The 13961-nt window shown below is 43.2% G+C and overlaps 1 protein-coding gene across 1 annotated transcript in view; it reads right to left on the reverse strand.

The window, feature by feature from the left end:
• LOC138789260 (mucin-2-like) overlaps positions 1-13519 on the reverse strand; it is a 51158-nt gene extending 37639 nt beyond the window's left edge. The window contains exons 1-3 of the mRNA XM_069967861.1: positions 13489-13519; positions 6970-7116; positions 1339-1503 (exon numbers count right to left, since the gene is read on the reverse strand). Of these exons, the coding sequence (XP_069823962.1) occupies positions 1339-1503; positions 6970-7116; positions 13489-13519 (343 nt within the window). The remainder of the gene's footprint in view (positions 1-1338; positions 1504-6969; positions 7117-13488) is intronic.
• Positions 13520-13961: the final 442 nt, after the last annotated feature.

Here is a 13961-nt window from a genome sequence, read left to right on the forward strand (position 1 = left end):
CACCAAGCTGCTCCCATATTGCCCTTTAGCCCATCCTAGCCTAATGCAGGTCTACAATTTTGTCCCTGGTGTCCTTAGACAGTTCCTTGGTCTTAGCCATGGTGGAGAGGTTGGAGTGTGACTGAGTGCGTGGACCTGTTTTTTTTATAAAGGCAATGAGTCTCTGGTACAGGTAACAGGTCTGTGAGAGGCGGAATTCTTGCTGGTTTGTAAGTGATCAAATACTTATTTCATGCAATAAAATGCTAATTAATTATTTAAAATCATACAATACATTCACCTCTTATGGTCGAAGTGTAACAGCGATAAAATTACAGATCTCTACATTCTTTGTAGGTGGAAGAACTTGCAAAATCGGCAGTGCAAAAAATATTTATTTTCCCCACTGCGCCTTTTAGATCAATGAGATTGGCACTCGTTTGCTTTCAGCTGCTGCAGCCGAAAGCATCCGAGTGCCGAGCCGGGGTCAGCGCCATCTTGGCTGAGACCTCAGCCGGCTTCAGTCACGGAAATCGCTCCTCCGGGACAATGATCTCCGCCACTAGACACCAGGGAACGGCTGCATCCGGTAATCGGATGCAGCTGTCAACTTTGACAGATGCATCCGATTACTTTATTAGCGGACACGGCGATCAGACCGTGCCCGCTAATAGCCGCGGTCCTGGGCTACAGGCGGCATCCGGGATCGCGGCGTTTGTCCTTAAGGGGTTAATGAATCTGGCGCACTAATTGAGGGTGGGGTCTAATTTAAGACCGGCAAGTATCTTTAGGCTATGTTCACACAACATTTTTTCAGCTCAGTTTAAAATGACGTCCGTTATTTTGAGTCTCCGTTATTTAGCAGCCTGGTCTCCCCTTAGTGCAATGACTGGTGTTTGCACATTATTTTAGTTAGGGATTACTAATTGAACTTTGGGTGTGTCTTAATTGAAAAATCCATTGAATTTAATAGTAAAGACGGAGAAAGAACGTTGGAAAAAGGAAAACAAAAAACGTCCGCTGTTTGCAAAAGACGCCCGAAAATAATGATCATGTTCATTTTTTTGACGTTTGCGGCAAAAACGTCTGTTATTCAATACACTATGTGCATTGGACGTCCGTCTTCCCATTGACTTCAATGCATTGCCATTGCAGTCAGTTAAATCGCAGAAAAAATGGCCATTTTAAATATGAAAATCGGCTTCCTTTTCTCTATTTTTGACGTTGTGTGAATATAGCCTTAAGATGTCCTGGAAAAGTAAGTCCATTTTATCTCACGCATGGATAAACTATTCATAGATGTGAAATCATTTTTTTCTTTATTTTTTAAGTGGAAATTGGACAAGCCCAATGACCTACCATTTTCTACTCTAAGAGAACAAGGATCTTCTAACATGTCATGGATATCATTACAATGAGAAGACACCTTCCATGTATTGACAAAAGCAGAAGCAGTGCCCTCGATAATACCACTCATAATCCTGAAGTCATCTCTTTGTATGTTGTTGAAATTTCCACAAAGTCCTGTAAAAAAATAAAATAAATAAATAATCAATAGATTCACATTGGTTGGCTCCTGAGGGAATTCCTGACAATTATAGTGCTCCTTTATGGTGCGTTTACACGAAACGATAATTGGCCCGATCGTACGAATAATGATGACGGTGTAATGATTTTTTTTTTCATAACGATCAGCGTTTAGACGGTACGATATATCGTATGGAGAAATCGTTTTGCGATCACACGCCCGCAGCCCGGCCCGCCCGCAGCCCGGCCCCCCCTGCTCATCCGCAGCCCCCTGTGCCGTCTCGATCACCACCCCCGCCGCCGCTCTGATCGCCACCCCCGCCGCCGCTCCGGTCGCCGCTCCGGTCCCCCCGCCGTGAGCATACGTTGCCTGCTCCGCGCAGCAGGTCTTTCGACATCCCCGGCTCCCCTCTTCAGTGCACTGATTGGCTGAAGAGGGGAGCCAGGAATTTTAAATGGCTCCTCTTAAGCCAATCAGTGCTCCTCTTCAGCACTGATTGGCTGAAGAGGAGCCGGGAATTTCAAACGGCTCCTCTTCAGCCAATCAATGCAAGGCAGCACTGATTGGCTGAAGAGGAGCCGTTTGAAATTCCCGGCTCCCCTCTTCAGCCAATCAGTGCAGCCTTGCATTGATTGGCTGAAGAGGGGAGCCGGGAATTTCAAACGGCTCCTCTTCAGCCAATCAGTGCTGCCTTGCATTGATCGGATGCAATCGGATGCGATCGGAGCGGCGGCGGCCGGGGGGGGATGGTGGCGACCGGAGCGGCGGCGGCGGTGATCAGTGCGGCGGCGTTCAGAGCGGCGGAGGTGGCGATCGAGCCGGCGCAGGGGTTGCGGATGAGCTGGGCTGCGAGCGAGGGGGCCGGGTTGCGAGCGGGGGGCCGGGCGGCAGGCGGGGCTGCGGGTGGCCGGATAATCGCGCGACGACTGTTTACACCGAACGATCAGCGAATTTTTCGCGAACGCCGAACGACAATTTGATGACATGTTGAAAGATCGCTGCGTTTACGAATACGATTATCGTTCTAATGCAATCGTTATTGCGCAAATTCGCACGATAATCGTTACGTGTAAACGCAGCATTATGCTGTACAATGCCCAAAGGTGTGAGGGGCAGACAACTAGGGAATAGCCCTCTCAGCTGGTGGAATTACTAAGCCTGGCCAAAAGCCAATACTTCTTAAAATGAGGCACATGTGTAGCTTCGTATTGATTCCATCCGGCAAGTAATGCTGCATTTACACGGAACGATTATCGTGCAAATTTGCACGATAACGATTGAATTCGAACGATAATCGTACATGTAAACGCAGCGAACGATCAAACGACGAACAAGAAATCGTTCATTTTGATCTTTCAACAAGTTCTCAAATCGTTGTTGATCGTTTGAAAAAAAATTTGCAGATCGTTCCGCGTAAACAGTCGTTTGCCGATTTAACCTATGTGTTTAACAAATCGATCGCAAAACAAATTTCCGTACGATATATCGTACCGTCTAAACGCTGATCGTTATGAAAAAAATATTGTTACTCCAACATCGTTAATCGTAGGATCGGGCGAATAATCGTTCCGTGTAAACGTAGCATAATGGTAGATGCCAATCAATTAGTAATGGGTTTTTTTCTTTACTCATTTAACACATTTTGGTAAATCAACATCTGAACCTGATGTGAACATGTTTGTTGGGAACTGTTGTTGGGTCATGATTAGTATTGAGCGGCTCTGTAAAAATGTTTGGGTTTGGCAATGTTATCCAAACCCTGTAGTTGCAGAAGTTGGATTCTGCCCTGGGGAGTCAAGGGGACAAAAAAAGTAAACAGCTATAAGCTTGTACATGGTGCTGTTAGTCAGACACTGGTCACATACCTAGGTATGTGTGTGTTGGGGGGCGGGAAGGGGGGTGTGTTAAATTTTTATTATGGGATGGATATGGATCTTTTTATACATGTTGGAGATAGGAGAAGGACACACAAAAAAAACATATCCTGTACTGTATTTTAAAAAAAATAAATAATAAAATTATTTTATAAAAGAAGCCTATGGGTGACGCATCCCAATGCAAATCTATATCATAGGATACTTAGAGGGATCCTTAAAATTCATATCTCGTGTACATTGGAAAGGCAGCCTTTGGTAGATGAGTCTTTTTTTTTGTTTGTTTGTTTGTGGATGTTATTTTACTTCCATCCACTATGCACATTCAATTACAAAACAAAACCTACAGTAAGAAAGTTCAATGTTACAATCTTTTAGGCTATGTTCACACTATGTATCTGTGCGGCTGTATTTTTTATGCGGCTGGAAATGTGCGGCTGAAACTACGGCCGTGGGAAAAAATAGACATGCGGCTGAAAACATACGGTCATTTACTTGGAAATCTGGTTCAACTAAAAAAAAACAAATAAAATCTTTAGAAAGTGATGCAAACACCTCTGGGATGCATCTGGGAAAGCAGGGAAACAGTTTACAGGAATCGCTATTACCGGGGTTTGCGATCCTCTGCAGCAATGCCGATGCCTCTCATGGTTAATATATTTAAATAATAAAACACATTTTCGTTGTAATAAAGTCCCTTTCGTTGTTCAATATTTAAATGTAAACGAATCCATCATTTTGCAATTAAATATACTGTTAAAATAAATATATATATAAATAAATGTATAATTATATATATATTTATTTTTTGACGGTATATTTAATTGCACAATAATGGATTTGTTTAAATTAAATAATTGAACAACGAAACTGATTTTATTACAACGAAAATGTGTTTTATTAATTAAATATTAATTAGTACAGGAAGCTCCATTAAGCCGTTAATTCATATTGCCGGCAATAGAGCATTCTGTACTAATCATCACTTTACTTTAATTAAAACAGCAAATGTTTCTTCTAATTATGTTATCACAATAGTATTATTAGAAGAAACATTTTGAATTATATGTGCGCTCAGCTGATTGGCTGATCGGCTGAGCGCACATATAAAGAGCCGGTCCGCAGTACAGTCACTTCATTGTGCTGCAGACCAGCGAAGAGGACACATCGGGGTGAGTATAGAGCTCTCCCCACCCCCTCCCCTGCACTGCACCCCTCCCAGCAAGGAAGGGGGGGTCACTTAACCCCTTCCTTGCTGGGATGGGTGCAGTCTGACATCAGTCTGGCCCCCAAGGGGTTAAGGGGGATGCAATACATCCTCCCTTAACCCCTTGGGGGCCAGACTGTAAGCAGCGATCTGTAAAGATGCTGCATACTGTAAGGAGCACAACACCGCTCACAATGATGGGTGTTGTGCTCCTGTTTGTGTGTTTTTGTGTGTTTCTCCCTTTTTGTTTTTCAGATATCGGTATCCTGTGGATTACGTCGGATTACGTGGACTACGTCGATGACCAGCGGTTGTTTGGTGTGTTTTTTTTATAAAATGGTCAATGAGGGGTGTTTTTTTTTTTTTTATATGAATAAAAAAAAAATTTCACTTGTGAGTTGCCTTTATTTCTTTACTTTATAGACTAAGTAGTGGAAGCCGTCTAATAGACGGAATCCATTACTAAGTCGGGGCCTAGTGTTAGCCGGTGTAAAATGGCTAACACTAACCCCCCATTATTACCCCAGTACCCAATGCCACCAGGGGTACTGGGAAGAGCCGGGTGCCAGTGGTCCCGGAGCGTCAAAATTGGCGCTCCTGTACCGGGCGGCAGCAGGCTGGTAATATTTAGGCTAGGGAGGGCCTAAAACAATGGCTCTTCCCACCCTGGTGTTACCAGGCTGCTGTCGTTTGGTTTTTAACCCGGCTGGTTATAAAAATAGGGGGGACCCTATGCGTTTTTTTTTTTAAATTATTTATTTAAAAAAAAAAACGCATAGGGTCCCCGGGTCCCCCGGGTCAGCCGGGTTAAAAACCAAACGACAGCAGCCTGGTAACATCAGGGTGGGAAGAGCCATTGTTTTAGGCCCTCCCCAGCCTAAATATTACCAGCCTGCTGCCACCCAGTCCAGGAGCGCCAATTTTGACGCTCCAGGACCACTGGCACCCGGCTCTTCCCAGTACCCCTGGTGGCATTGGGTACTGGGGTAATAATGGGGGGTTAGTGTTAGCCATTTTATACTGGCTAACACTAGGCCCGACTTAGTAATGGATTCCGTCTATTAGACGGCTTCCACTACTTAGTCTATAAAGTAAAGAAATAAAGACAACACACAAGTGAATTTTTTTTTTATTCAAATAAAAACACCCCCACACCCCTCATTGACCATTTTATAAAAAAAAAAAACACCAAACAACCGCTGGTCATCGACGTAGTCCACGTAATCCGACGTAATCCACAGGATACCGATATCTGAAAAACAAAAAGGGAGAAACACACAAAAAACACACAAACAGGAGCACAACACCCATCATTGTGAGCGGTGTTGTGCTCCTTACAGTATGCAGCATCTTTACAGATCGCTGCTTACAGTCTGGCCCCCAAGGGGTTAAGGGAGGATGTATTGAATCCCCCTTAACCCCTTGGGGGCCAGACTGATGTCAGACTGCACCCATCCCAGCAAGGAAGGGGTTAAGTGACCCCCCTTCCTTGCTGGGAGGGGTGCAGTGCAGGGGAGGGGGTGGGGAGAGCTCTATACTCACCCCGATGTGTCCTCTTCGCTGGTCCGCAGCACAATGAAGTGACTGTACTGCGGACCGGCTCTTTATATGTGCGCTCAGCCGATCAGCCAATCAGCTGAGCGCACATATAATTCAAAATGTTTCTTCTAATGCTATTGTGATAACATAATTAGAAGAAACATTTGATGTTTTAATTAAAGTAAAGTGATGATTAGTACAGAATGCTCTATATGAATTAACGGCTTACTGGAGCTTCCTGTACTAATTAATATTTAATTAATAAAACACATTTTCGTTGTAATAAAATCAGTTTCGTTGTTCAATAATTTAATTTAAACGAATCCATCATTGTGCAATTAAATATACTGTCAAAAAATAAATATTTATATAAATATACATTTATTTATATATATCTATTTATTTTAACAATATATTTAATTGCACAATGATGGATTCGTTAGAATTAAATTATTGAACAACGAAAGGGACTTTATTACAAAGAAAATGTGTTTTATTAATTTAATATATTAACTATTAGAGGCATCGGCATTCGGCATCATTGCCGGCTATTTTTGAAGTACTCCGTACGGACCGCCTGTCAATCCACGGCCGTGAATTTGCACATTTCCAGCCGCAAACAATGGTCTTGTTAATTTTTTACGGGTCCGTTTACGATAGGGCCGTAGGTTCATACATAGTGTGCACTGTGCAGCCATATATCGCATACTTTCCAGCGTACGCATGAACCGGAAAAATCCGGCCGATGATTTACCGCCCGCAATACAGCCGCACAGATACATAGTGTGAACCTAGCGTTAAACTGTAATTGATTTGCTATTAATATTCTGACTAATTCTTACCAGATGTTTTAGTTTTATATACAGGATCTAAGACCACATACAGCTGCATTGTGGGTAATATTTGAACAAATACTTGAAGTCCAATAGTGCTTGAGAACACACGAATGTAGAAAGGTGAAACATGAGAAATGATGTATTCTTCTGAGACTGAAAAAATATAGATAAAAACATACAAGAGAAATTGTGTTTATATCAATTTGTTTGAATAAAAAAAAAGCCTTATTAACTATTATCTTAGCTATCTATATGAATAATGTATTGTTAAGATTTTAGGGTAACACAGAGAGTAACAAACTATGTTGTGATTCTTTTTTTTTACACTTTGGGGGAATCTGTAGAACTGCATGGATTTTTGTAAAAGACAGCAATCCCTGTTCCCTGCAGTGTCGCTGTCGTTTTTTTTTTTTCTTTTGCAGAAATCAATAGTCCAGGCGATTTTAAGAAACTTTGTAATTGGGTTTATTAGGCAAATATGGCATTATCTGCATTCAAAAAGACTTTCCCCAGCCCCCCCCCTCCTCTCTCTCATCCACTGCTCATTATCAGGAAATCTCCACTCTTTTACATCAGTCGAGCCCTGTGTAACCCATGGAGAGGGGAGGGGGAGGAGGGAGGAAGAAGATTAGTCGCCAGCAGAGAACAAAGGATTACACAGTGGGAGCTGTATGAAAGCCGCTATTCAGAGGTCAGAGAGGTCAGTGCTGACTTCAGAGGAAAAAGCCTGGTGATTAAGCTGTAAATTAACTCTTTGTTGTCCTGTTTTGGTGCCTCATCTCCCTCCACCCCTCCCCTCTCCATATAAAACCATGAAGACGGGGGGGAGAGCTTCAAACTTCCTTTTCATGATAAAAATGCATTTTTAGGCTGGGTTCACACTACGAATATTTCAGTCAGTATTGTGGTCCTCATATTGCAACCAAAACCAGGAGTGGATTAAAAACACAGAAAGGATCTGTTCACACAATGTTGAAATTGAGTGGATGGCCGCCATATAACAGTAAATAACTGCCATTATTTCAATACAACAGCCGTTGTTTTAAAATACCAGAAAATATTTGCCATTAAATGGCAGCCATCCACTCAATTTCAACATTGTGTGAACAGATCCTTTCTGTGTTTTTAATCCACTCCTGGTTTTTGTTGCAATATGAGGACCACAATACTGACTGAAATATACGTAGTGTGAACCCAGCCTTAGCCTAATAAACCCAATTACAAAAAATTTCTTAAAATCGCCTGTACTATTGATTTCTGCAAAAAGTTTTTAAAAAAGTGACATTTTAAAGGGCAGTAGGTTTACATTGTATGCCTGCTGCTCAGTTCATATTAAATGGGCAGAGAGCAAAGTGCACAACCCAGCTGTGCTTCCTTGAGGTAGGTGTGATGTTCTAAGCAACACCAAAGGCCTTAATACACAAATAAATTATCTGCCGAACCAGACCAAATCGGGTAGATATTGTTCTATATCAGTCATGTCAAACTCTGGCCCTCGGGCCAAATCTGGCCCGCAGTGCCAATATTTTTGGCCCGCTGAGCTTTTCCATTGCTGTATTAAATCTGGCCCGCCTGACATTGCAGATTAAAATATGGGTGGTCCAGACAGCCGCTCGGACTTGCTACTATATAAGAGATTATTTGGAGGGCTGGCTACTATATAAGAGACTATTTTAAGGGCTGGCTACTATATAAGACACTATTGGGGAGGGCTGGCTTCTACATAAGAGACTATTGGGGAGAGCTTGCTATTATATATATAAAACTATGGTGGAGGGCTGGCTACTATATAAGAGACTATTTGGAGGGCTGGCTACTATATAATACACTATTGGGGAGGAGTGGCTTCTACATAGGAGACTATTGGGAGATCTGGCTACTTTCTAAGACTATTGGAGAGAGCTGGCTATTATATAAAACTATAGGGGAGGGGTGGTATTGTATAAGAGACTATTTTAGGGACTGGCTACTATATAAGAGACTATTGGGAGGACTGTCTACTATATTGGGCACTATTGAAAGGGCTGGCTACTATATAAGACACTATTCGAAGGGCTGGCTACTATGTGGGGCTCTAATAGTGGGCCTGGCTAGTATGTGAGGCACTATGGGGGGGGGGGGTGCTACTACATGTGGCACAATTATGGGATTACCTACTGCTTGAGGGATATAATGGGTAACTACCATGTGGGGACATTTACTTTAGGATAGGCAGTGCCAGGAACGCTCCATGCACTCTTCATTAAATATTAAAGTTGGCCCGTGACTTTCTCCAATTTGTTTAGTTTTGTCCCACTGTGTATTTGAGTTTGACACCCCTGTTCTATATAATAAATAAAGTGATCAGCTGAGGAGCAAATAATTGTTAAAAGTTTACTAAAGCGTTGGTATTTAGCAAATAATAAAGATGTTATTAGAGATTAGCGAGAAATATTGTATTCTAATTTTCGAATATCGAGTCGAGTAAACCCTGATACTCGACTATTCAATCGAAAATCGAATCCCATTAAAGTCTATGGGAAAAAAAGCTCGACACTTGGAAATCAAAATTCGAACACTTGGAGGTCACCAAGTCCACAATGACAACTCAGAAATGCAAACACCTCTGGAATGCAACTGGGACAGCAGGGGAAGCATGCCTGGGTATATCTAACATGCCAAAGTTGCAGTATTACGTCACTATAACAGCCATCCGGTGGGCCCCTCCCCCACTCCCACTGATCGACCGGCACCATAGCTGTCTGTCCGACCCCTGCTTGTGGTGGGCGGAGGATCCCCCTCAGCTCCAGCCCCCACCTCATCCTCCCCACACACTGGTCGGAAATGTATGCACTCGCAATCCTAATGAGTGCATACAGTTCCTACTGTAATGTATATTAGCGTGGTGCTACTGTTCTGCGTCCTGTGCAGGGTCGGACTGGAGTACCTGGGGCCCACCAGAGGAAATAATTCTTGGGGCACCATAGTATGGGGCACACCATACTAAAATAATGCACAACCACCACAGTTGTGTAATCTGGGGATGATGGGAACTGTAGTCATGTAACACACACTTCAGCTATCAAGGGGATGATGGTGGTTGTAGTCATGTAACACACACCAGCTATCAGTGGGATGATGTGGGTTGTAGTAATGCAACACACACTTCAGCTATCAGGGGCCCTTATAGCTGAAGTGTGTGTTACATTAATACAACCCCCATTATCTCCGATAGCTGATGTGTGTTACATGACTACAGTTCCCATCATCCCTAGATTACACAACTGTGGTGGTTGAGCATTATTTTAGTATGGTGGGCCCCAAGAATTATTTCCTCTGGTGGGCCCCAGGTACTCCAGTCCGACCCTGCACAGGACTCAGAACAGTAGCACCACGCTAATATACAGGACTACATCTCCCAGCATGGTGTGTGTGGTAATATGCAGGACTACATCTCCCAGCGTGGTAAGGGGTAGTATACAGGACTACATATCCCAGCATAGTGTTTGTGGTAATATACATGACTACATCTCCCAGAATGGTGTGTGTGGTAGTATGCAGGACTACATCTCCCAGCATAGTGTGCGGCGTACTATACAGGACTACATCTCCCAGCATGCTGTGTGGTAATGTACAGGACTATATCTCTCAGCATGGTGTGTGTGGTAATATACAGGACTACATCTCCCAGCATAGTGTGCGGCGTACTATACAGGACTACATCTCCCAGCATGCTGTGTGGTAATGTACAGGACTATATCTCTCAGCATGGTGTGTGTGGTAATATACAGGACTACATCTCCCAGCGTGGTAAGGGGTAGTATACAGGACTACATCTCCCAACATGGTGTGTGTGGTAATATACAGAAATACATCTCCCAGCATAGTGTGTGGTAATATACAGGACTACATCTCCCAACATGGTGTGTGTGGTAATATACAGGACTACATCTCCCAGCATAGTGTGTGGTAATATACAGGACTACATCTCCCAACATGGTGTGTGTGGTAATATACAGGAAAACATATTCCAGCATAGTGTGTGGGGTAATATACAGGACTACATCTCCCAGCATGCTGTGTGGTAATATAGAGGTCTACATCCCCCAGCATGGTGTGTGTGGTAATATGCAGGACTACATCTCCCAGCATAGTGTGGGGTAATATACAGGACTACATCCCCCAGCATGGCGTGTGGTAATATACAGGACTGCATCTCCTAGCATGGTGTGTGTGGTAATATACAGGACTACATCCCCCAGCATGGTGTGTGGTAATATGCAGGACTACATCTCCCAACATGGTGTGTGGTAATATACAGGACTACATCTCCCAGCATGGTGTGTGGTAATATACAGGACTACATCTCCCAACGTGGTGTGTGGTAATATACAGGACTACATCTCCCAGCATAGTGTGTGTGGTAATATACAGGACTACATCTCCCAGCATGCTGTGTGGTAATATACAGGACTACATCTTCCAGCATGGTGTGTGTGTGGTAATATACAGGACTACATCTCCCAACATGCTGTGTGGGGTAATAAACATCGCAAAACTTAAACTTTTTATCCACTATGAAGATCACTAAATTAAAACGTAACTTTTAATTTATTCAAATAAAAAGTGCGATACTGTGAGGTTAAAAATATGGTGTCACCAGTCTAGTTCCTCTATGGATTAATTGTTATGTTTAAATTAAACCAATGATCCACGGGTATCAGTAACAAACACTCCCTTTGATGGTATTACACTTTCAGATTAGTCCGTTTTTTTCTATTGTGTGTGTCGAGGTATTGTCACTTCCACACTCTCTGCTTTATAGACACAGTATATAGAGAAAAAAATGCTAGATTGTGGCATTAACGGGCAAATTTCCCTTTTAGGCTATGTTCACACTGCGAATATGTCCGGCCACATATTCTCGCAGCCGGACATATACGCTGTAAACTCCGGCCGGAGATTTACGCCACTTGCGGACGGCTACGGACGGACCGCGAACTTATGCCCGAAGTCTACTTACGCTTCCCGAGCGCCCTACGTAGCGATCTGACAGCGGTCTTTTACTTGGAAAGCTTCGCCTAGCCCTGGACACCCCACAGAACCTTTTGGATCGGCACAAAAAGCTGCAAAAATGAAGAAATCACCACTACGTACGGGACCGTATGTAACGCTACTTGCGTAAGTTCCGGCATTTTCGTACGCAAACAATGGTCTGGTTCATTTTTTACGCCGGCGTGTACGATCCGGGCGTAAGTTCGTACGTAGTGGGAACTGTGCGGCTGTACTTCGTATACTTTCCATTATACACAAACTACGTAAATCTCCGGCCGCTTATTCATGGAACGCGCTACGGCCGGAAACTTACATAGTGTGAACATAGCCTTAAAACGCCAAAGGATCAAGACTAGTATCACAATCTAAGCGCTGTCACTGCAATTGATTGTAATATGAATGACTGTTGGTATAACTCACAATACAATAAGCACAGCGTTTAGTATGAGCCTGAAATGTAGTGGTAATGGGGATAGACCCCTTGTAAGACCACTTGTAGGTACTCAGTGTTCCTGTGCTATATTGTAACAGGATGTTACTGATTGCTGTATAAGTGAATCGCAGCGGGGACTGAATCTTTGATTCAGCGGTGGTAAAGATAACTCCCCCTGCGACTACAAAGAGCACTATTGGTTAATGTATTAAGGTAGTTCAGACAGCTAAACAGTGGGAATGTTGCTGTATTATTAAACCCTGTTGTTTTTGGAGTATTGACAGTAATAACGATACTGGCCGTCCGGCACAGCGGCCGTCAGTGCCGGATGCTTTGTGCTCAGTATATCGCTATATTACTATTAGAGGTCCGACCAGCTAACACCAACTATTAAAAACACACATACAAACACCCACCACCACCCCAACGTTTCACCACTACAGCGTGGATTTATCAAGGGGAACACATACTATGGGGTAATATACATGACTACATCTCCAAGCATGGTGTGAGGGGTAATATACAGGACTACATCTCCCAGCATGCTGTGTGGGCTAATATACAGGACTACATCTCCCAGCATAACTTTTCGCTATGGGGCCCCACAAATCCTACTTAAGTCCCTGCATATACCCTATGCTGACAGATACACTTCAGCCTATTCCCCACAGTGAATACACTCCAGCTGTCTGATTGAACACACCTATGTTACCTATGTGCTGCTAGCCAGGTAAATAGCTGTATATCTTTAGATAAATGTGTTCCTTCTATACCTTTAGCGCTAAAAAAAGGGCTTTTGGAGGTCTGACTGTCCCTGCTACACACTGTATCCCTGTCTACACACTGTCTCACTGTTTACACACTGCTACACACTGTCTCCCTGTTTAGCCAGCCAATGAATGTAAGTGATTTTTTTAATTGCCTGTGTGCTCCTAGTGCCTGCACCATCCCCCTTCCCCCGCATAGTTATTGGTTAAAAAAAAAAAAGCCAGGGAAGGTGAGAGGGTAATATCTACTTGATCGAGCAGTACTCGCTCATCTATTGATGTTATGCTTACCTCTCCACGCTCCCTGCAGTCCTTCTGCCATGTCTGTGGGTCAACCCACTGACCGCAGCCAGCACAGACAAAACCGTCTTTGGTTGGCTCTCACTAACCCCACGGGTGAGCAGTCTAGTACGGCTCTTACCCTTCTTGAGTCATATACTCTCCACTTGGCCCAGTGACTGTTACCTGAGCAGGGAGCTTGCTATGCATGCCCTCTGCTCAGTACATCATTTACTTGGTGCCAATGCATAGGGTGCCACAGAAATTATGCCTCCTGTCTTCCCCAAGGAGGTAAGGAGTGATACTATGCAGTGCTATGTGTTGCTATGAATTGCTTAGATTATAAAACATGTTATTTTCTCTAAACTTTAAATTTTCTGACTGTCATTTTTGTGATGTTGGGATATTTAAAAAAAGCTATCACTATTAATGAATGAATATGAAAAGTAACATGAAATGTACTGAAAATACGAATGACTTTTAAT

Source organism: Dendropsophus ebraccatus, chromosome 4 (genome assembly GCF_027789765.1).
Source record: "Dendropsophus ebraccatus isolate aDenEbr1 chromosome 4, aDenEbr1.pat, whole genome shotgun sequence".
NCBI classification, from domain to species: Eukaryota; Metazoa; Chordata; class Amphibia; order Anura; family Hylidae; genus Dendropsophus; species Dendropsophus ebraccatus.